The sequence below is a fragment of the Scomber scombrus genome, chromosome 4 (assembly GCF_963691925.1).
Source record: "Scomber scombrus chromosome 4, fScoSco1.1, whole genome shotgun sequence".
Lineage (NCBI taxonomy): Eukaryota > Metazoa > Chordata > Actinopteri > Scombriformes > Scombridae > Scomber > Scomber scombrus.
Window position 1 is genome coordinate 29,756,406 of NC_084973.1, and position 24,000 is coordinate 29,780,405.

Below are 24,000 nucleotides of genomic sequence, written 5' to 3' on the forward strand. Positions count from 1 at the left end.
ATTTGTATATTTACACAAAGCAGAGCAGACTTTCTCCTGCTGAGTCGGTCAGGCTCAGTTGATGATTTAAGCATCCATTTATATTCGTGTGCTCATCATTTATCCTCATCACTTATGTTTCGTCTTATCTCTTTTAGGCCACACGGTGCGTAACGTCCAGGCCTTCTCCGTGCTCCAGAACGCCTTCCTCCGGGCTAAAACCAACCGCCTGGCCAACATGCTGCTCGACGCCATTGGAAACATCTACTCCGCCGAGCCAGCCAACTATTTCATCCTGGAGTATCAACACACCCTCTCGCAGTTCGCCGAGCGAGTGGCCAAACTCCCCGAATCCCAGACCAAGTACTTTGAGCTGTTGGAGTTCGTCGTCTTCAGTCTCAACTACGTGCCGTGCAAGGAGCTGTTCAGCGTCAGCGTGCTGCTCAAGTCCAGCACGTCTCACGCCTGCAGCATCACGGCCGTCCGGACGCTGCTGAAGCTGTCCAGACACGACCCGGTGTTCAGCGACGTGCTGCGGGAGGTCGGCCTGCTGGAGGTTCTGGTCAACCTGCTGCACAAGTACGCCGCCCTGATGAAAGAACCCACGCCGCAGCAGCCACACAATAATGACCAAGGTGGGTTAGCATGATGTTGGTTCAATAAACTGAAATAAAGTTTGACAGGTGAGGTGATTTTAGTGAAGTTCTATAATTTTTTGTGTATAAAATTATGTTTTTTCCTTTGTTGGTTGTATGCTAATGAAGATATGATGGTGGTTAATTGAGTACTCAAGAGCGTGGGTCTTTGAGACACCATACATTTCAGTTTTGTGTCCTAAAAGAGAAGTTTAAGAACTTCTCGTCTATACCAGATACTCAAGTCCAAGTCACTTTCAAGAGCAGGATGAAAAAGAATCAAGAAAGTCAATCAAGTCATGTTTAACCCTTTACATACTGTTCATATTCTGACTCATAATTAGTCTCTAACCCAATTCCTCATCAGTCATTAATACATGTTTGATCAATCTTCTGGAAAAACTTGAACATTTTGCATATATAAAAATGTGCATCAGCTGCACAAAAATTTAAAACAATTGCATGCATTTTATTTCCATTTTTGTGTACTATGGGTCACTTTAGGAAAAGCCTCAAATTTGACCATGAACAGTATGTAAGAGTTAAGACCAAGAATTAAAAAAAAGGAGTATAGAAAGGGCATTTCTCATGTATGTTCTTGCTATTTGTAAATATTTACCTGATCGATACTGGAGGTATTGTCAATCTTTAGAAGCAAAGGAAGAAGTCAAATTAACATCCAGTAATGACCGAGTCCAGGTCAAAACAGGCACAAGTCTAAAATGTCAAATTAGCTAAATTACAGGACTGACCTACGTAAACAGAGCTGAACCTCAAGCTGATTATAAACTCAATAGGTCCAATCATTGTAAGAATTTATCATATATTTATCATAAAATGTATCAGTTAATTGCTTTGTTTGACATTCCTGACAAACGTATATTATATAAGTTTTTCTCAGTGGTTTAAATGTGTGTTATGTTTAAATTTAATGCAATCTGCTGCTTTGTAAATCTAACATCTCTCTCTCTCTTTCTCTCTCTCTCTCTCTCTCTCTTTCTCTCCTTTCCTCTCTCTCCTTTCCTCTCTCTCTGTCTCTGTCTCTGTCTCTCTCTCTCTCTCTCTCTCTCTCTCTCTCTCTCTCTCTCTCTCTCTCTCTCTCTCTCTCTCTCTCTCTCTCTCTCTCCTTTCCTCTCTTCTGTGTGTTCAGCTGACTGTAAAAACAACAGCGTAGCAGAGGAGCAGAAGCAGCTGGCCTGGCTGGTGATGGAGACGCTGACTGTTCTCCTGCAGGGCTCCAACACCACCAACACTAACGCAGGTAACACACACACATACAGGAGAGGGATGAAACTCATTATAGATTAATACAGGACTTCATGTCAATTCATAATTAACTTTTAGGTAACGTTTTATCTTTTGGATATGCTTATACTGTCATAACTGTCTTGAAGTCTTAATTCAATCAAGAGCAGGGTGTTCCCTCGTCTTTGTAACGTTGGATTAGCCAAAGTTTGATGTGCCAGTTGAGCACATTGAGTATTTAAACTGGACAATAACTTATATGATATTCCAATGCAGCTGTAGCTTGTTTTATGCTCTGCAGGAACAGACTGTTGCCCTGTGCCATTACAACTGATGATGCACAGATTAGGCTTTAATCATCATTTTCATCAACTTTAAGTCCTTGCATGCAGCCGCTCACACACTCTGTTTGTGTGTGTGTGTCTCAGTCAGCTGTAGAAATGTGATGAGTCACAAAGATTACCAACAGAGCTGCACACCGACAGCTCAGAGACCTCTTTCCACCTTGATGATGATGACTGGTCTTTGCTTTCGTCAAAGAAAAACACGATGATTTGTAGCACTCCAGCGTGACACATTGATTACATTTACATTTTATGCTCGACACTCTAGGGTGGGAGGGAGGGAGGGAGAGAGAGAGAGGGAGAGAGAGGGAGAGAAGAAAGAAATTCAGTTTGTCACCAAAAGAGAAGAATTTAACCCTCCTGTTGAGGGAGGAAGGAAGGGAGAAAGAAGGAAGGAAAGGAGGGAAGAAGGAAGGAGGGAAGAAAAGGAGGGAGGGAGGAATGAAGGGAGGAAGGAAGAAGGAAGGAAAGGAGGGAGGAAGGCAGGAAGGATAGGAAAGAAAGGAGGAAGGAAGGAATGAGGAAAGAAGGAAGGGAGGGAGGTAGGGGGAGGAAAGAAAGAGAGAAGGAGGAAGGAAAGAAGGAACAGTAAAAACAGACGGGGTCAATGACCCGGGAGGACGACACAAAGGTTAAAAGTTCAGGGTCGGAGCCATGGCAGCCCATCAGTAAAAATATTCCAGTTATAAATTTAAGCTTCTTCTGATAAACTAGAATTTAAAAAAAAAACATCATTCACATTACAAATGAATCATTATTATGTTTATATAAGCTGATAAAACATGAGAAACAAACCATAGACCTTCAATTCAAATGAACAAAACTTACAAAGGTCTAAAAATGGAGTCAACAGAGCAAGAAAAGATGAAATGTTGAAGTCACCAAAGCTTTGCATCACTCTCAGTTCACAAGAGGCTTTAAAAGCATTAAAATGGTCATGAAATTGTATTGAAAAGTGATTCTTAAATGAAAATAAAAGCATTAAAAAGATTCTATTTCTGCCTCTTCTTCCCTCCTTTCTCCTCTTCATCTTCCAGCTCTCTTCAGAGAGTTTGGCGGCGCTCGTTGCGTTCACAACATCGTGAAGTACCGTCAGTGTCGGGAACACGCTCTGCTCATCATCCAGCAGCTCGTCCTGTCGCCCAGCGGTGACGACGACATGGGAACTCTGCTGGGCCTCATGCACTCTGCGCCGTCCAGCGAGCTCCAGCTGAAGACCGACATACTGCGGGTAACGACACACACACACACACACACACACACACAGAAAACACCACACACACTTACAACTTAAAAAACAGTAGTGATAGTGTAGCTAAGACCAGCATTGAAAGTGAGGATGTGGAGGAAAGTTAAGTCTGTAATTTAAAGAAAAATCAATATGCATTTGAAGGCCTGCATAACAGTAATTGCTTCAAACCGGGGGCAGCAAGTGTAAGGTTCACATAAAGTCATTTACACACACACACACACACACACACACACACACACACACACACACACACACACACACACACACACACACACACACACACACACACACACAGAGGAGGAGAGAATGGAGGCTTGGTTTTCTTCTCTTTTTTTTGGAGCATAATTGCATTTCCAAACTCTGCAGCTTCAGACGAGGTAATTCTCACGCCTTCTGAAGGCTGCGCTTGGATTAACCCGTCAGCATTTTGCTCCAATTTCGCTAATCAGGGATTTTAATGATCACCCTTAAAAAAAAAAAACAAGAAACCAAAAGGCTGCTAAGACGGTGCAGATATATCAAATCCAGTTTTAGAGTAAAATCATTTTTTCCTCGCTCATTTTCAGGGTTTTGAATCATTGACAGTAACACATTATAGCTCTGAAAACTAATCTGATTAGCCTTTTTGAATGTGTGCATTTAACCTCTCAGGATGGGGGCAATCCAACGCCTTTTAAAAGCCTCCACATGGTTGCTAAAGTTAACACACCCCCCTCCCCAAAAAGACCTAACATTTAACAACACACAGTCTGAGCCTGCTGGTAATTTCCCAGCTTGTGGAAGACGGGACAGGAACAGGATGTTGAAGACATCCTGTGATTGGTGTTAAAAAAAACTGTGTGTGCTGATTCTGGCAGTATTTTAATGCAGCAGGAAACAGCTTGCTCAGCGAAGCACCGTCAAGAGTTTTAACTTCTCTTTTTTACTCGCTCTCCCTCCAGCAGGTTGAGTCACTACAGATGAAAGTTTTTACATCTTTTGCTGGAGGTGTAGTCGTTCATACCACATGATTTAATTTTTAGGTGTAGGTGAAGATTTATCCAAAGCTTAAAACTCTGAAGTCTCTGGTAGAAGCTAGTAAAGTGGATCTTGTCTAATCCAACACATTAAACACTTTACAGATCATTTAATTGATGCAGAAATAATCCAAACTGAAGTTCATCTCCTCTATCTCTTCTCCTCAGTTCTGCATCAGGTCATTTTCCATCTTCTGTGTTTTCTTCTGCTTTAAAAAGGTCGAGTTCAGTGCAACCTTTCAGGATGTGATCTGCTTTCAATCAAAGCACACTCCGTCCTGAGTTAATGTTCCCATAAAACAGTCCTAATCGTTGATTTATAAAACTGCCGTCAATGGCCAAAATACATCCAGAGATAATAAAGTAAGAGCTTCGGTGTTGACAGTATGGCAGAGTGTCTGACAGTACATGAATCTAAATGCTGTCATATTGCCCAATCATATGTCAGAGATTAGTCATTTATTGTATTTAAGCATCTTTAAAGCTTCAGTTCAACCAAATTACAGTGAAGCATTGTTTCTCTTTGACCCCTTCAGTAGAGTACGGGTCAAAGACACTTTTTATTTAGTGCACTAAACACTTAAAAATAACAAGAACCATCAGAAACTCATCACAGCAACATGTTTTATTACAGAAGCAACGTTTCTGTTTGTCTGGATAAGAAACATCAGAGTAGTTTCCATTAGAGGTTTATTCTGCTCTAACTGAGGTCTGCTACAATGAAACTGGTACAGACTGTCCTGACATTTTAGTAAAGAGACGCCACTGTGACATACTAACCATTAAATATAATATACTCTTTATAATCATTCATAATGATGTTTCCTGATGCTGCAACTTTGCACACATTTGTGAATAATTGTGATTATTCAGGGTGGGATATGGGGATGTCAATGTCCGTAAAATATCATGACCTGGTGCTTTGTACACTAATTACATTGAATTCTATCATTAATGTATTGTTCGACATCCCTGCCCAGGCAGTACGGGTGGGAAATGGGAATTTTGCTAAAACCCTTTATAATTCCACTAGAGGTGTTTTTTGTCTGTTTTGGGTGAATTGATCCTTTAAAATGTTGAAGTGCAGTTGTTTTTTTTTTAATGAGATGTTACCATTGTGAAAACATGCCAATATTTGCCAAATAAGATAAGATAAGATATTCCTTTATTAGTCCCACGATGGGGAAAGTGGACAGAAAAATAGAAGAGCGTCAATAAAAGAATAAAAACATTAAATAATAAGTACAAAAACAATTTAAAAAAAACAATAATAGTAAAATATATAATAAAACATTATCCTGTCATTATGTACAAGACTAAAAATAAATCAAATAATTGTTATTGCACAGATTTAAAGTGAATATATATATATATATGTATATTGTGCAGTTGAATTGAAATTAGTAATAACACCTGATATTGTGCAGTAGTGAAGATTTAAAAGTGCAGTTTGTCAAATTGTTACATCACCATTGGTACCATACTGAGTTTTTTGGACTGTACTTAAGTTATTGTCTTATATTTATAATAAATACTGACTATCAACTGAAGAACAGCAGCTGGCAGATGCACAATTTCAGAATTCATTTATCATATCATGTATTTTGTTTTTGTCGTATCAAATTTTGTACCAAAAAGCAAACTTAAGAAATATTCATTCACAACTAGTATTTTAAATAGATGAATGTTTTCCCTGAATGAGCCTCATCACACTTCAGCTGCATCATTCATAATCCCCATCTGACATTTTTTTTGTATTCGTTAATGAAAGCCGTCGCCCGTCTCAGCCATTAGATGCTCACATGCTGTTTTTAGGTCTCCCTCCAACTCATATCTAGGTTACAGTTTGATGTTTTATGATCCATAAAACTTGGGGAGAAATATAGAGAAATAAATTCAGTCAGTGCGGCACGAAAAAGAAACCCTGAGGGTCCCGTAAATCCGTCTCAGTGCAGGAGAAGAATGAGAGGAGGGAAAGCAGTTGATGAATAGAGACGTGACTGAATGAGGCGACGGGAACCGAATGGTGCGAAAACTCAAGATGTGGGTTGAATAGATGAGCGGTTAAATAAGTTTGTGAAATAAAGTGAAGCTAAAAGTGACACAGAGGAAAGTGAGATGGAGGGAGGAGAGCAGCGGTTGGCAACAGGTGGTCCGTGGCCCAAAACAGGGCCACTAAATTATTCTGATAAACTGATTTTATAATATTGGACTGACAGTCTCAATTATTGGCTCTAATCTCCAAATAGAGAATTTTTTTTACACTTTTATTCATCTTAAGGGGGAAATAAAAGACAGACATTTAAGGGTCAGTGACTAATAAGGGTTGGCAAGATGAGCAATTCAAAAATATCTTAAAAAATAGTTTTAAAAGCAGCATCAAGTTTGTTAAAATGTACATTTTGTATTTTTGTTGGTTTTATATCATTTGAAATGATATTTGCACCATTTTTTTTTTTACCAAAAGTCAGACTGAATGCTCCTGAAAATGTCAAATGGTGTAACCACAAAAGAATGATACATGTTAAATATTTTATCCACCTATTTAAGTGGACTTATACTAATAATTACTTCATTTAAAACAATGTAAATGTTCCTGATCTCCATGGTTACCAGATGAAATGTAATATTTAGAACAATTGTATTCCATTACCTTTATTTAATATAAAAGTTATAATGTAAGATCATGCCAAACTAGTTGATATGGTGTTTTATTGAGAATTTACTGTTTTTAAGCAAGTTGAATTATTTGGTACAAAGTTTTTATGGTTACACCACTTAGACATTTTTGCCATAATCCTCTAATATATTCTCTCAAAATGGATTAAAAGCAGAAATTTGATGCTGGGTCCACAAAAAAAAAAAGAATGTGTGCAAGTTATTCATACGTTTATTTTCACATTTTAACCCCTTTAAATTTGACTAAACCACATATTTATTATTGAGTTATATTCATTTGAACCATTCTCTGCAGCTATTTTACATGTGCATCCAATTACTTTTTTTTTTTGTTTTTGTCTTAATAAATCAATTCCTTAATTTTGAACATAAAACATTCATGTGTACATTTCATATTTGTGTATTATTTCCTTTTAATCAGCTTATTATTATTTAACCCTTAAAGTCTTGATAAAATCTTAAAACTCTAACCATCTCTCTTTCTTCTCTTTCTTCTTCTTCAGGCATTGTTAGCGGTGTTACGTGAGAGTCATCGCACCCGGACGGTTTTCCGTAAAGTTGGCGGCTTCGTCTACGTCACGTCGCTGCTGGTTGCCATGGAGCGCTCGCTGTGCCAGCCGCCTCGTCACGGCTGGGAACGCGTCAACCAGAACCAAGTGTTCGAACTCCTGCTCACCGTCTTCTGCACGCTCACCGCCGCCATGCGCTACGAGCCCGCCAACTCACACTTCTTCCGCACGGAGATCCAGTACGAGAAGCTGGCGGACGCCGTGAGGTGAGGACGGCGGCCATGTTTGCACAGCGCTAGTTTTACCTGGAGTTAACTTGAGAGTTATTTGCAAAGTCCCGTCTGAATCAGCATGTTTCTTTTCTTCAGATTTTTTCATTTGCTTCTAAATAGAGAATTAAGGAGGTTTAAATGATTAATGAGAACTTCGCTGCTTTATCTGGTGATGGTTTGGTTTCACTGCTCAGTTTTTCTTTTTAATTAAATTCTCCTAAAAGAGAATTGACTTAAAGGGACCCTGTGGAGTTTCTTGTACACTTATATCCAATGCTTCTCATCAAATGCATTGTTTGCATAATTAACAACCTTGTAAAACATTTGCAGAGCAGATTTTGAATTATATTCCTCTGTTCTTTACACACTTTTTTACTTGCTAGCAGTTTTTTTCCTCTTTGCCTTTTTTTCTGCACGTTGCTGATACCAGAATTGGCAGAACTGTACATCATGACTCCATCATGAACCCAGCATGATTCTCATGTGATACAAACACAACAGGAACCTACTCTTACAGATAGTGCTCTGTAGTGCCTCTAGTGGTCAAAAACTCAACAGGGTACCTTTAAAGTTTACTTATGTAAAGATTCCCTGAGGACATTTTGCAACCTCATGGCACTATGGAGCAGAGAAAGATAGAAATGCACCAACAAAGGCAGAAAGAATAAAAAACTGCATGTCAGTAAATATGGGTGTAAAAATTACAGGATTTAAAATACTTAAAAAATCAGTTTTGCAACACATTTGTAGATCACAATCTGGGTTTAATGAGTTTAACTGAATGCAAATATATCTTTTGTTTGTTAATAAGAAAACTCCTTTATATATTTCTTAATACATTTACCAAATTTTCAAAGACATTTAGCTTAAAGTTGAGAGTTATTCTCACCTTAGTAATAATAGTTTAGTAAATAAACTCTTAACTTAATGTTCATTTACTTTATTTCTTCCGAAGCTTTCAGCCACATCTCTCAGTCTTATGGAGATCAGTTTTATCATTTGGAGTAAAGTCGAATACTTTTGGTGCCATGATTACTACTTTACCGTCTCTTAACCAACTTCTATCCATGGATGAAGCTCACAAGATATGACTGAAAGCTCAAAAATCAATCAAGTTGACATCGAGTTAGTGGTTATTCTTTCTGTTAAACCATTAGCAGATTTAATGTTGATGCACCAAATGCAAAATAATGGGTCAAGGGTCCCCAGAGTGCATCTAGCTTTGTTTAGTACTAGTTTACTGCTGTAGTAATGTTGCATAAAGGCAGAATGGTGCATGAAGAACCTCCGAAATCTCTGTTTTTCATTATATTCATGTGCAAAGAAAGTGTTGAGGTCTATTCATCTTCTTTAAAAACCAAACTTTCCTCAACATTTCCCTCTGTGCCTCTCATCTCATCTCTCTCTCCAGGCTGCTCGGGTGTTTCTCAGACACTAAGAAGCTCGGTGCTACGAGCGTCTTCCCCTCCAACTCTCAGCCTTTCCAGAGGCTGCTGGAAGATGAAGCGGCTCCTGGAGGCTGCGCAGGAGAGAGCGTCTGTCCCACGCTCAAACACTGCAGCAAGCTCTTCATTTACCTCTATAAGATGGCCACAGACTCCTTTGACAGGTCAGTGCATTACACAAACTGGGTGTTTTGATTGTTGAGTGTTGTGATTATTAATAATAATCCTTTTTGTCCTGCTCAGTCTTTAAATTCTGCTACAAACAGACTATAAAGCATGTCTATAAAACTGCATTTGACTGAATTTCAACCATCTATAGCAGCAAATATAGTAGATAAACTTCAAATACACAATAGCTCATGACTCCACATGGCCTCTTTGTGTCTGAAGAACATGTATCTCCAAAACGTCACGGGTGGACGTCTCATTAAATAGCATCCGACAGAGCTACGGTCTTTCTTATTAAGACCTATAGCAGTTAAATCTCTTCACACATACAGCAGCCTCTTTGTCTGAAGGCATTATCTCTCCTCTGATGATAGCCTGCATACATATATAAATATATAAATATGTTAATACATCACATGCACGCTGGACTTTAGAGTCTGTTAGTGATGTGAATATTGTGCAAATTAGGCCAGATGGGGCTAGATGCAATATAATTGGCGGGTTATTGAGCAGCCACATGTTCCTGCAGAGGATCACGACACTCTTGAATCTTCTAAGATGCTGCAGTTCATAATGCATTTGAGAAGGACTCTGATGTTTCTTTTGATTCTTAAATAAATTCAAGATTCAGGATCCAATTCATTGAATCTAAAGGGGGGAGTTTTAGCTCTGCTGCACAAACACAAGTGTTTCCAAGTGACCTAAAAACCTGTTTTATATTAAGCTAACTTAAGACATACTGGAGTAAAGGGAGCAGAGATAGTGATATAAAGTCTGTGTTGTTTTACAGCATTTTGAGGAATTATTTTTTTAACTTCTTATTATTTTTGCTTCATATTATGATCAAGTATTTATGGTGCAAAGTTAACTTAGTGTGTCTTATACAAACATATTTTGCAGCTACTGTGAACATTTATAAATATGTTTAACCCTTACATGCTGCTCATATTCTGGCATTTCATAATATCTTTATTATATCTTTATACATAATAAAGCAGAGAGAGTGTGTTCTTCAGTTTTTCTGCTTTTAGTTAATGCAGAAAAACATTTACAATCACATTAAATATTAGTCCAATGTTACATAATTTCAATTAATTACATTAAATGTAAATAAACAGTATTTTTGTAAGGTGGTTTTTGGATAAATATGGGTTAAAAACTCAACAAGAATGTGTATTAGCTGCACAAAAATGTTGAAATATTTCCATTTTTGTAAATTCTGGGTCACATTATGATAAGTCATAAAATTTCTGGCTAAATTGACATTTTTTTTAAGGTCTTTTTTCTCCTTTTAAATGTAAAACTGGGTCAAATTAGACCATGAACAGTATGTAAGGGTTAACTGTTAAAGTTAATTAATAGTATTCTCTGAAAGTTAACTGTGGGGAAAACTATTATTAATTCTTAATTAATTATTATAGGCTACTATTAAATCAGGGAACTGGTGCGTAACCAGTTTATTTTGGAGGGTTTATGTCCAAAGGAAATCAGCATTCATTGATTCAGACGAGTCAGATGCTTCTCAAAGTGTTGCAGCAGGTCCACAGCTGCGTTCATTCCTCCTCAGCCATGTGCGTCCTCATCTGCTGCAGCTTAGTTGCTCTCAAAGTCCAAAAAAGACATTTTAATCAGGAGGCTCATTTTGCCTCTGAGTCAGCTGCACAGCCTGCTGCTGCCTGCCGTTGTCATGACGCCAGAGTCACAGATTTAACACCAGTGTAGTGCTGCGAAGAACATGACAAGAAAGTGTTGACTGCAGGAGAAACAGGGTATTGAAGTGGAAAGGGGAGGAAAATGTAAAAAGAATTTTCTGTAAAATTTCTGGGAAACTTTCCATGGGAATTATGGGAATATATGGGAATTTATGGGAATTAACGGGAATTAACTGGACATTTTGGGTAATTTATACTAACTGTATCAACTGCATACATTTGTCATAAGCAGACATGCATGCAAGCTAATACAATTAAATTAATAATATTACATTTTGAATGGGGGGGGGCTCATAGGGAATATGTTTATTTTACATCAAAACTTACTTGACTTTATGTATTCTTTTGGTTCAAATGTGTGGCTTTAATAGTTTGGGGTTGTATAAATCATGAGTGCATGTGATAGAGGAGTGCACAGTGCATGTAGGCGGTGAAGCCCTGCAGGAAATAATGTGTTATGTGCATGTGATTGATGAATAGGGAAGATATATTCAACTGTATTTACATTAAATCTGCTTGTTTTAACCAAGATTATGCTACAAGATGGCTTTTGTTTATTCCAGTTTATTCCTGTTAATTCCCATTGGAAAGTTTCCAGCTTTGAACCCCTAAATGGGATTGAGTTGAAGATGATTAGCCTTGTTGATCACTGCAGAATAATGAATCCTCTTCCTCTTCTTCTTCTTCCATCTAGAGGCCACAATGAAAAAAAAGAGAATTCAGTTTCCTATAATGATTAAACTCCCATCCAATTAAATAAAAGCCAGTTTGGCCTTTGTCAGCTCTATTAAACTTTAAATCGCCGGTCGCCGTGACGACCCTAAATGTTACAGTACTAGCTGGCGTCGTGCATGAAGCTCCAGCTATAGCAGCTCTGTTTTCTGTTTCCTGTCTGCTTTTACACTAACAGCTTCTTTTCCTTCTTTCTCTCTCTCTCTTTCTTTCTCTTTTCTCTTCCTCTTAACCCTCTGGCGCTGTCTGGCTGTTCATCCTCGATCGGGTCCATCTGCACGACTGTGTGCGTGTGTGTGTGTGTGTGTGTGTGTGTGTGTATAAACCTACGCTTTATGTTTTTTTTTACGCATGTTCAACCCACATCTGTGTCTGTGCACTTTCTTTTTTGGCATTTGTACGTGTGTGTGTGTGTGTGTGTGTATTTGAATGTGTCTTTCTGTATTTTTCGGTGTGCGTGTGTGTGTGTGTGTGCGTGTGTGTGTGTGTGCGTGCCGTCATGCAGTCGTGCAGAGCAGGTGCCCCCCTGCCTGACTCATGAGACCTCGCTGCCCTCGCCGTGGGGCACGCCAGCGCTCGCCAGGAAGAGGTAGCTACAGCGCTCTGCCACTTTTTTTCCTCACCTTCATCCCTTTTTCCTCCTCTCCATTTTTACTCACCTTCCTTCAGTCCACACTGAGAGCGCCCACTAGTGGCAAAAGCATCACAAACTTTTCTCATTTTCATGCAAAGTGTTTTAGCAAATTGCGGAAATATAGTTAGAAATGCATTTATCTGTTTACATTTATCATTTATTTACAGAGATGTTAAATGTTTCCTGAATTAAACACAACAACAAAAACATGAGATGAACTGAAAGTGAGAAAGAGTTGGGTTTTTTGTCGGCTAATAATATTTTAAATGAGAGGTTTTCATCTAATAATTAAAACAATAAAGTGTTTTTATGGATGTAAAACTAAACCTGGGTGCATCATGAACATCTAAAGTTCAAAACTAATGTTCATTTTCATTATCTAACAATCTATTGATTACATTTTTGAATATTTGATTATTAAAAGCTGTGATATGAAACTTTTTTAACAGGGTGACGCCTTTTAAATTAATAATAATGACAATAATAATAATAATAATAATAACAATAATAATAATAACCAGCCTTTTAAATTGATAGTTTTGTCCAACTAACAGTCCAAATATCAAAGTTTTTTAATCCCAGTGAGAAAAAAGCCAAATATTTGATGTTTCGAGCCTTTTAAACATGAAGATTTGCTGCCTTTCTCAATCTTTCTTACTAGTAAACTGTGATGCAGATTTCTTGTCTTTATTCTGATGTTTTATAAACCAAACTATTTATTGATTAATCAAACTATAAACTGGTTAATAAACTGATTACTCAATAATGAAAATATTCATTTGAGGAGCAAGGAGCCAAGAACGTTTGGTATTGTTGATCCAAGATGACTTAAACATTAAATCAATGATGAACATTGCAGCTTTTTATTTACATTTAAAACTATTCTGTTGACTAATTGATTGACTGATTATGTTTTAAACTATAAAGTAAAATGAAAAATAAAAATACAGCATCTGTTTTTTTTTAAGAAGTCAACAGAGGAATGACTTGCAGCTATTTTTAGGCATTAATCTGCTGCACCTGTCCTCATGACTCTGCTCTGACTCGGCCTCGGGACACAAAGCTCTGCTCCTTAGTGCTGTGTAGTGGACAGTGTGTGTGTGTGTGTGTGTGTGTGTGTGTGTGTGTGTGTGTGTGTGTGTGTGTGTGTGTGTCCGCCTGTCACACAGGAGACCGGGGTTCGATTCCTCAGTGAGGACAAACTCTTTAGCTTCTTGGCTTCTTGAGCCTTAAATATGTGATTCAGATAATAATGATCACAGTTACACACAGGTTAGTTATTTAATGAGCAGTGTGTAAAGAAGAATCACTGCTCTGTCCTAAATGGCTTTAAATTCTGGATTAAAACACATAAACTTACACTTTTCTCTTATTTTAAACTATTAGAAAGGAAACATTTTTGCTTTATAGTTGAAAAAATGAAACAATTATTGATTTTTATTGGTTTCTTCTACTGTAATGTATTGCATCCACATTAAATACTGTTTTAAAGTTTAATATTCAAGGATGTTTATTGTCATTACAGCCATTTAGATTCATGAAAGAGAATAAAATACATAAAATAATGAACATATACACAATAAATAAATAGATAAATTAATAAAGTGAGCAGTGCATTGTGCTTGCAAACAATAAAATCTAACAGACAGAGAGAGACTTCATTACAGCGTGCCTTGAGGAATATAATAATATAGTTAAAATCACTAGAAAAGCAGCAGCAAAATGGTAAAGAGGAGCAAAAAAAACCCTAAAAACCTTCATTGTACTCTCTAGAGAAAACCTTGGTTGGAAAATGATCTCCATGTGACAAACGAGAGTCAGACTACAGTTTACAGACACGACCGTTTTTCTTGTTACCACATGAGAGGAATGTATTTCTTCTCCACTTCCATTGAAGCTTGGAGTTTCTTCAGAGCTAATTTCAAGCAGGGAGAAGCAGACAGAATGAGTCTTGGTGTAAAATGGGCTTTTTAACGAATCCCTCCTCCTTCCCCCTTCCTTTTCCTTTTCTTTTCTCTTTTCTTTTGTCCTTTTTTTTCTCTCCCAGCTAAAGTTGTCCCTCTACCTTCTAAAAAACCCCGAGACTGTCCTTCTCTTTGAATTTCTTCTATAAAAGGAAAAAAAACATTCAGGACATTTAAAGCATACTGAGCTGTGTAAGCGTCAAGGTGACACCGGGGGTCTCCTCTCAGCAGTCTCACCTTCTGCCTGCCTGGATCCGCTCCAACTATGCATATTCATGAGGTCGACTAATCTCACTATCAGAGCTGTTAGATGAAGCTCTTGTCCTTGTTCCTGCACATTTTTTAGCCCTTTTATAACATCGATTTCAACAGTTATTTGATAAAGAAATGACTTTACCGCAAAGAAAAAGGGCAGCAGTTTGCAATCAGGAGCGATCTGCATGGTGATTATCAGGTGTGATGATGATACAGCGCTCGCTTTCAATCTAACAAATGGTTTTTATCTATAAATGAAACCCAGATTGAGTAAATCTATGCTGCATTTTAGGATTTTTAGCTTTTTGTTTTCATCGCTGCTCATTAGACTCTATTCACACTTGATCTGAAAACACTGCAGACATGTGAGAATTCATCCTCATGATCATATTTAGGTTGTTACTAAAGATCTTCATCTACACTGAAATGCCTGAACAATAAGAAAATGAGTCTCTTTAGTAAAGTCAGACCCAAGATTTAGCTACAAGACAACTAGGGCTGGGTATCGTTTAAAAAAATATGCTACTAGTACCAATCAAAGTACCTTTAAAGTGATACTGATACCAGCTGAGTACTTCGTTCGATACCCATTACACATTTAGGTCTCTGTCTTTTATCTGGTGTAACAGGCGTGTAGTGTAGACACACTTTAGAGTGTTTAGGTGGCATCTTGGCTGCTGAACTGCTAAGCACGCTAACTCAAATTCACCACGACTTCACCACCACAGACGGGTCGTAGCTGCTGTGGCAGTGGACCAATCACATGTTGCATTAAATCAAAGAACGCTTGCTGTTGATTGGCTGTGAGCAGGTCCATACAAATAGTCATATTTTTTAGCTCTGGGTGCAAAAAGGATTGATTGTAGGTATGGTTTGATGGGAGACGTTTCAATACTCGATTCACCTTAAAGGTATCAAATACTGATATCCAGCCCTAGTTATTAGCATTAGCAGCAGATGTGAATAATACTACAGATAACTAAAAAAGCATAAAACATTGATTTGATTGTGGCTTATTAGTGCTTCCTGTTAAAGAGGATAAAGGTAATTCTTGTGCTGCTGTGTTGAATCAATCATAAAACTATTTAAATAAAAATAAACATAAATGCAGGTTTATAGAATAAAATAGAATAGTCTTTATTGTCATTGTACATGTACAAGGAAATAGAAAGCAACCCTTATGGTATCATAAGTTTAAAAAAAAGAAAGAAAATGCTCCTAAAAGATTAAAATAAATGAGTAATTAGTACTAAAATAAACTAAGTACTAAACTAACTAAAACACATAATACACAAACATAAGACACTCTACTGGCTGCCATCAATATTTGCATGATTCCCCTTTAATATTACAATCAAAAATTGTTGTTGCAGTTATTACAGGATCAGGTTTTTGGAGCATTTAGAGCATTTATAGAGCTGTGACTGTATTGATTAACTTAACTACAATGTAAGAAAAAACCTGCTTAGTGTGTGTAAAAGGCTCAAATTAAAGGTTTTCATATTAAGCCGTCTAATGTGGATTTAGTCTCAGTTTTCACCTCTTTTAGTTTATGTTGGGAAAACATGAACAACCCAGTTAGTTTCCTGCCCTACATCCAACCCCTCCAGCACTTTATGCTGACTCCAGTGTTTCCAGCCCCGCCGTTTCCCCAGAGGGGGGATTTGCCACTCTGTAATCTGAATCACAGCAACGCCGCCCTATTTTGCCTAATTGCCCCCCGACTGCAGGCCCCAAAAGATCTCCTTCACTTTGTTGTTTACGAGGCAGGAGGGCTGTTAAAAGGGTAGCTCGACTGACACCTCGATCTCTGAGGTGTGTGTGAGGCTTGTTCACACTTCATTCAGTGATGTCATTATTTCAGCTCGTTTCTGTCCAGCTTTAATAAAATACTTTTCTTTTGAGAGACACTGGCTGCAAATTTGAATATTTTCCAGCCACTTTCACTGTTTCTATGAGCCAGTAACATATTTTTAGGGGAAAATAGGGCTTTATAAAAATGGCCACATGATGAAAATTAATATAATTTCACTAATAGTGTCTTAATCAACATTTCTTTGATTTGGATTATGAGTTTTATTTAATTTGACTGCACTGAAATGAACTAAATATGACTTTTCTCTCGCTCCCAGGCAAGGCTACTACGGGACGTCGGGCCCCCCCGCCCCAGTCAAAGCCCTCTCAGACCTGAAACTCCACTTAACCGCCACCCCCACCCATCCTGCTTCCTCCTCGTCTTCGTCAGACATGGTGGTCATTCATCCAGGGGCCGTGCTGGCCATGCTGGACCTGCTGCCCTCCGTCTCCTCCGACAGTCAGCCAGAGGTGAGGAAGCACCAGAAGGAAATGTGCGAATGTGCACTTCCTGTCTCAGTGGGTGACGGGGTTACGTGCAGGGCAGAGAACCTTTTTTTTTTTTTTTTTTTTTGGTGTGTGTGTCAGTTGCACAACATTGTGTGAACCAACCAGACAGTTTGTGCCTGACATTTAAGTCTCTTGAACTCTAAAATAGTAATAAAGTGCATTTTCTGGGACGTTAACCTTCCAGTAACTATGCAACTTTTGTCCTCCCGGGTCAATTTTGTCTGGTTAGACTGTTTATCACCCAATTCTGTGTTTATTATAGCCAACGTTATTCCAACTTTACACTTATTTTTGGAAATGATAGTCAATAGGTCTCATTTAAATGAAATAATACCTCATTTTTGAGTTAAAAATAAGCAGAATTTATGAATTATTTTAACTAATTTTAAGATAAGATAAGATATTCTTTTATTAGTCCAACAATGGGGGAAATTTACAATATTAAAGTAGCAAAGTGGACAGTAAAAATGCGTCAATAAAAGAATAAAGAACAATAAATAATAAGTAGTAAAAAATATAGTCAATAATAATAGTAACATTATGCACAAAAGTAAATAAGTAATATTGATGTTGAGTGATAATATACCTGAGTTTATGTAGTAATGGAAGTAGTGATGATGTAGTATGGAAGCATTCATGTGATTTTTCATCCAATTAGATGAAATAAATCCATATTTCTGGTATAATTGGACAACAGGAGAGTTAATTAAGAGCTTATTTGGCAAATCCTCGACATTAAATACTTTAAAATGATGGAAATTTCAACCTACTGACAGAACTGTTCTGTAAAGCCAATATAAATGAGTATGATGAAGTTTTGATTTGCCTCATTTAAATGAAATTTTACCTGATTTTTTAGTTAAAAATCAGCAGAAATGATCAATTATTTTAACTTAATTTAAGAAGTAATGGAAGTAGTGAGGATTATATTTGTAAATCATGTAGTATGGAAGCATTCATGTGATTTTCAGCCAATTAGATGAAATAAATCCATATTTCTGACATCAAATTTGGAGAGTTAATTGGGAGTTTATGTGGCAAATCCTCTAGATTAAATACCTTAAAACGACGGGAATTTCAACCTACTGACAGAACTGTATATAAATGAGTATGCTGAAGTCATTTTCCTCCGCTCCCTTCCCCTCCAGCATGCCCTCGACCTGCAGCTGGCGGTGGCCAACATCCTCCAGCTGCTGGTGAACAGTGAGAGGAACCAGCAGGTCTTGTGTGAAGCTTGTCTCCATCAGCGGCTGTTGCAGCGCTGCAGTCAGGCCCTCGGTGACGAAGATCACCCGCTACACCCCCCACTGCAGAGGATGTTTGAGAGGCTGGCCTCGCAGGCCCTGCAGCCAATGGCACTCAGGTACTGGACCAGTCTTATATATGCGTCCCTAACCTTAAAATTACTGTAACTTTAACCCCAAAAGGACATTCTTACTACTGTGAAATTTGTCCTGACTCTGAGAGATGAAACTTGAACTCAAGAGTACAGAGATATTAGAAGTAGTTGGTTAGGGTGTGAACATTAATGGGTCAATGGTGTTTTTCTTTGTGTCCATGTGGTTTAGTCAAATTTAAAGGGGTTAAAATGTGAAAATAAACGTATGAATAACTTGCACACATTCTTTTTTTGTGGACCCAGCATCAAATTTCTGCTTTTAATCCATTTTGAGAGAATATATTAGAGGATTATGGTAAAAATGTCTAAGTGGTGTAACCATAAAAACTTTGTACCAAATAATTCAACTTGCTTAAAAACAGTAAATTCTCAATAAAACACCATATCAACTAGTTTGGCATGATCTTACATTATAACTTTTATATTAAATAAAGGTAATGGAATACAATTGTTCTAAATATTACATTTAATCTGGTAACCATGGAGATCAGGAAACATTTACAGTAATTATTAGTATAAGTCCACTTAAATACACTGTAGGTGATAAAATATGTAATATTTATCATTCTTTTGTGGTTACACCATTTGACATTTTCAGGAGCATTCAGTCTTACTTTTGGTAAAAAAAAAGAATGGTGCAAATGTCATTTCAAATGATATAAAACCAATAAACAATTTTTCAAGATATTATTTAATTGCTCATCTTGTCAACCCTTATTTAATTATCACTGACCCACTTCACTTAAAGTGTCTGCTAGCTGAATGCTATCTAAGCATGCTAGCTTTTAGCTTTTATGCTAATGTTTGGGATTGAACTTTTAATGTTAGTTTAGTCACTGAACTCAAACACACATGCACAAACAAAGCAAACAATCATATTTTCCTGTTCCTAAAGGGGAAAAACAAAAGAAAACATAAATAAATAAAGCAGTTTATGACCGAAAACGTTTAGGCTGCAGCATCTGCTTTTCTAACACCGACCCTTCTTCCATTAGCTATTCAATAGATCCCAAAGTAGTTTGGCAGCATGCTAAATATGTTAATGTTAAAATGTGAATACAGATACTAATATAAGCATGGTCCCTTGGTAACATTTAAAGTAATCTATTAAGTTATAAACAGAGATGAGGGTTTTTTTTTTTTCCTCCAGTGACTGAAAGAAATGACGTCTTGGGAGAGTAATCTGCTTTGACAGGTTTGAATGTGTGAAGGAGGCTCTGCATGTAGACAAAACTGAGCAATTCTCATTTCCCGCTTGACTAGTTAAGTGAGATGGGAGATTGGGGTTGAGGAACAGAGGGGGGGGGGGGGGGGGGGGTATTTGACATGCACATGGTTGCTTCTTTTCATATGTTAATGGAGCCTCCGTTGCCTGATATCCTCGTCTCTCTCCTTCTGAAATTGTGCTGGAGGTAAACATATCTGTAGCTGTCAGTCTGCTCCCCATCCTCCTCTTCCTCTTCCTCCTCCTCTTCCTCCTCTTCCTCTTCCTCCTGCTGCCAGTCGTCTTCTGTCACATCGCCTCCTCTCCCCCTTCATTAATTCTTCTCCTCATCTCGTTTTGTTTCTGTTCTTCCAGCGTTAGCCGGCAGCAGTGTTTTCCGTCTCTTCCTCGGTTGTTATTCTTGGTTAAAGCTGCCGGTGTCGCTCACTCGTTGCCATGACATCTGACACGAACCGTCACTGGGTCGATTTGGGTTTAAGTGACTTTACGTGCCACTCAACCTCATTATTGATTTTTTTAAACACATGCTGTTGGAAAAGTAGAAGTCAGCCTGCAACTTAACTGCTGACTTGACATAATGTAGACAGTTAGATGGAGACTCTTATCCTGAGTGCCTCGGTATGTTTCATGAGCACAAATAGGACGTAGATATATATATATATATAGACGTAGTTTTTTATGATCAGTATAAGTATAAGTAGACCCGGCAGTGTTGGAGCCAGAACACTTACTGAGCTTTTACAGGCTTTAAGCTTAAAATATGTTGTGGTAAACTTTCATAAAAAGTATTCAGAATGATAAAAATGGTTTGTGCAGGCGTATTTACTTAGAAGAAGGGTGTCAAACATACGGTCCGTGGGCCAGAACTGGCCCGCAGAGGGGTCCAATCCAGCCCTCTTTCCTGCATTTCTTCCTTCCATCTGTCCTTCCGTTCTTCCTTCCTTTTTTCCTTCTTTTTTTCCCTCCTTCCTTCCATCTTTCCTGTCTGTCTTTTTCTCCTTCCTTCCCTCTTTTCCTTCATATCCCTTTTCCCTTCTTTCCATCCCTCCATCCTTCCTTCCTGCCTTCCTGCCTTTCTTCCTTCTTTCCGTCTTTCCTTCCATCTGTCCTTCCTTTCTTCCTTCTTTTATTCCCTCCTTCCTTCCATCTTTCCTGTCTGTCTTTTTCTCCTTCCTTCCCTCTTTTCCTTCATATCCCCTTTCCCTTCTTTCCATCCTTCCTTCCTTCCTTCCTGCCTTCCTTTCTTCCTTCCTTCTGTCCTTCTTTCCGTCCTTCCTTCCATCTGTCCTTCCTTTCTTGTTCTCCTTCCTTCCCTCTTTTCCTTCATATCCCCTTTCCCTTCTTTCCATCCTTCCTTCCTTCCTTCCTTCCTTCCTTCCTTCCTTCCTTCCTTCCTTCCTTCCTTCTTTCCTTCCTTCCTTCTTTCCTGCCCTACTTCCTTCCTTCCTTCCTTTGTTCCTTCCTTCCTTCCTTCCTTCCTTCCTTCCTTCCTTCCTTCCCTACTTCCTTCCTTCCTTCCTTTGTTCCTTCCTTCCTTCCTTCCTTCCCTCTTTTCCTTCATATCCCATTTCCCTTCCTTCCTTCTTTCCTTCCTTCCTTCCTTCCGTCTCTCCCTTCTTTCCTTCTTTGCATACTTCCTTCCTTCCTTCCTTCCTTCCTTCCGTCTTTCCATCCTTCCATCCTTCCATCCATCCTTCCTTCCTTCCCCCCTTTTTGCTTTAATGACAGCGAACACTGGAGAACTAAACCTGAAGACCCGTCCCAGTTATCCCAGCGTGATTTGACAATGTTTCAATGTTCAACTGCCAGAGGGGTGACAGTCAGGACTCTTTGGTCTTTAGCTTAGAGGTGTGTTTGGGGTCATTATCCTCTCTATTATCCAGCATGTCTCTGAAGAATGGGAGTGCTACGTCTCTTTGATCAGCGTGGAGTCAGTTCGGTGCAGGTGTCCAACAAAAACCCCCCCAGACTTTAATATTCCCACCTTCATGTTTCACTGAGGGTTTGACACACTTCTCTCCTGTCCGTCTCCTCACATTCACTCTTCTCTTACTGCCATAAATCCCAAACTTTCCAGTCATCCTCTGTGAAAAGCTGATGTTTCTTAGCCCACCCTGAACGTTTTAGCCTTGTTACTCTTCCTCAGCAGTGGTTCAGAAACTGCTCCTCATCCTCCTGAGACCGCTACAAGTCAGCCTCATTTCAGTGTTATAGTGTTAAAGCCTTTTTTTTTTTTTTACAAGCCTCTATATCCACTAACTGTTTTTATTCTTGTTATCATGGTCACTTCTTCTTTTTTTTCTCTCCAGGGAGTTTTTACGTCTCGGAAACCCTCTGAACTGCGGAGCGTGGGATAAGAAGCTACTGAAGCAGTACCGAGTCCACAAACCGAGCTCTCTCAGCTACGACGCTGAGATGAGAAGTAAGAATTAAACAACTCTCTGTTTCTGTTCTTGTTGCTGATGTTTAAACTTTCTTTATAGTTCAAATCAAGCAGCTTTTACTGTTAGAGGCCCCTCAAACACTCATTTTAACTGCTCGAGGCATCAAATATTGTTTAAATATGAAATAATACTATATATATCTGTGTTTAAACTTTTAAAACCACTAATTAGTAGTTAAATTTAATGTCTTCTTGTATAGTAGATAGAGAAATTTGATTTAAAAATATAATGGCAACACATTTAAAAACTAAAGCTCTTTATCAGAATTAACACAAAGCACCACTATTATGTGATATTGAGTTTTATTTTTGCAGTATAATTTTTATTTTAACCCAATTTATTTTAGCTGGACTCCCTAAATGTGACCCACAGTAAAAAAAAATGGCCAAAAAATGCACCTTTTTTATTTATTAAGCAGCTGATACACATTTTTAAAGATGCAAATGTACAAATTTGACCTGTTTTTATATTAAAACATTTAAAAATGACCATATTCTTCTATAAAATGTTCACCTGGATTATAAAATAGTGATGGTGAATGTCCTTTTCCCCCATTGAAAACGAAATGTGTTTATCACAATCTACATAAAGCACCACTTTTATGTGCTGTTTAGTTTTATTTTTGCAGTATAATTTTTATTTTAACCCTTACATACTGGTTAGGGTCAAATTTGACCCAATTTCTTTAAGCTGGACTCCCTAAATGTGACCCACAGTATAGAAACATGGGAATAAAATACACCTTTTTTAATTTTTGTCTGGCTGATACACATTTTTAAAGATGCAAATGTACAAATTTGACCTGTTTTTATATTAAAAAATTAAAAAATGACCATATTCTTATGTAAAATGTTCACCTGGATCATAAAATAGTGATTAAAAATGTCTTTTTTCTCCCATAAATAAACAGAATACACTCTGTTTGCTCTCTGACAGCTTCATTAAGGATTAATCAAACATTTATTAATAACCTACGGGGAGTTTATGAATGTGAATTGGTGCAGAGACTAATTATGAGTCAGAATATGAACAGTATGTAAAGGGTTAAGAGACATTTTGGGATATCTTACACAGTTTAACTCCCAGTATTGTTGGCAAAGTGGCTTTTAGTATCTTTTTTTAAGCTCCAGTACATCCCTTAAAGCTAATGCTAGATATCTGAGTACAAGTTTATTTTTATTGGACATATAAATTGTATACAAACAGATGGGGAGTTTTACAAAGTGGTAAAAGATCTTTGCAGTTGTGACAGTGTATTTGAATTTGTGCCGCATCTTTATCGCCGAAAACCAGCATCATGGAGCTTTAAGTTCACAGCAATCCTGCAGTACAGTTATGAAACGGTGTCATTTAAGGAGCCGTTCCCATCTGCCACAGCGATACCAGCTTTTCCTCCAGGGAAAACATTCCCGCTTCAATATAAAAGGCCATCAATCTTCTAGCGATGCCGCTTCAGCCTGTTTCTTTGCTTCACTCACTCTGCGAGCTCATCGGCACGAATCCTGCGGTGAATGGGCCGTGATTGCAGGGGATGAGCTTTCCGTCGACGTTTAATTGGCAGTTGAAATGACTTGTGAGGGCTCAGTGGTGGAAAGCGAGCGACTCTATAGGTTTTTTTTTCTAAAAGCTTCAGGTGATTGCAAAGTCAGTGAAACGGTTACATACAGTACAGTATAGAAGTCAATGACGTGTTTTTGTGTCCATGTGGTTTAGTTTAAATTTAAAGG

General features: G+C 38.1%; 1 protein-coding gene across 1 annotated transcript in view; it reads left to right on the forward strand.

The window, feature by feature from the left end:
* The window catches only part of wdfy3 (WD repeat and FYVE domain containing 3), a 123,436-nt gene that overhangs the window by 28,325 nt on the left and 71,111 nt on the right, over positions 1-24,000 (forward strand). The window contains exons 8-16 of the mRNA XM_062416820.1: positions 138-614; positions 1,765-1,875; positions 3,241-3,434; positions 7,654-7,925; positions 9,343-9,540; positions 12,494-12,577; positions 16,974-17,166; positions 18,354-18,568; positions 22,139-22,251. Of these exons, the coding sequence (XP_062272804.1) occupies positions 138-614; positions 1,765-1,875; positions 3,241-3,434; positions 7,654-7,925; positions 9,343-9,540; positions 12,494-12,577; positions 16,974-17,166; positions 18,354-18,568; positions 22,139-22,251 (1,857 nt within the window). The remainder of the gene's footprint in view (positions 1-137; positions 615-1,764; positions 1,876-3,240; positions 3,435-7,653; positions 7,926-9,342; positions 9,541-12,493; positions 12,578-16,973; positions 17,167-18,353; positions 18,569-22,138; positions 22,252-24,000) is intronic.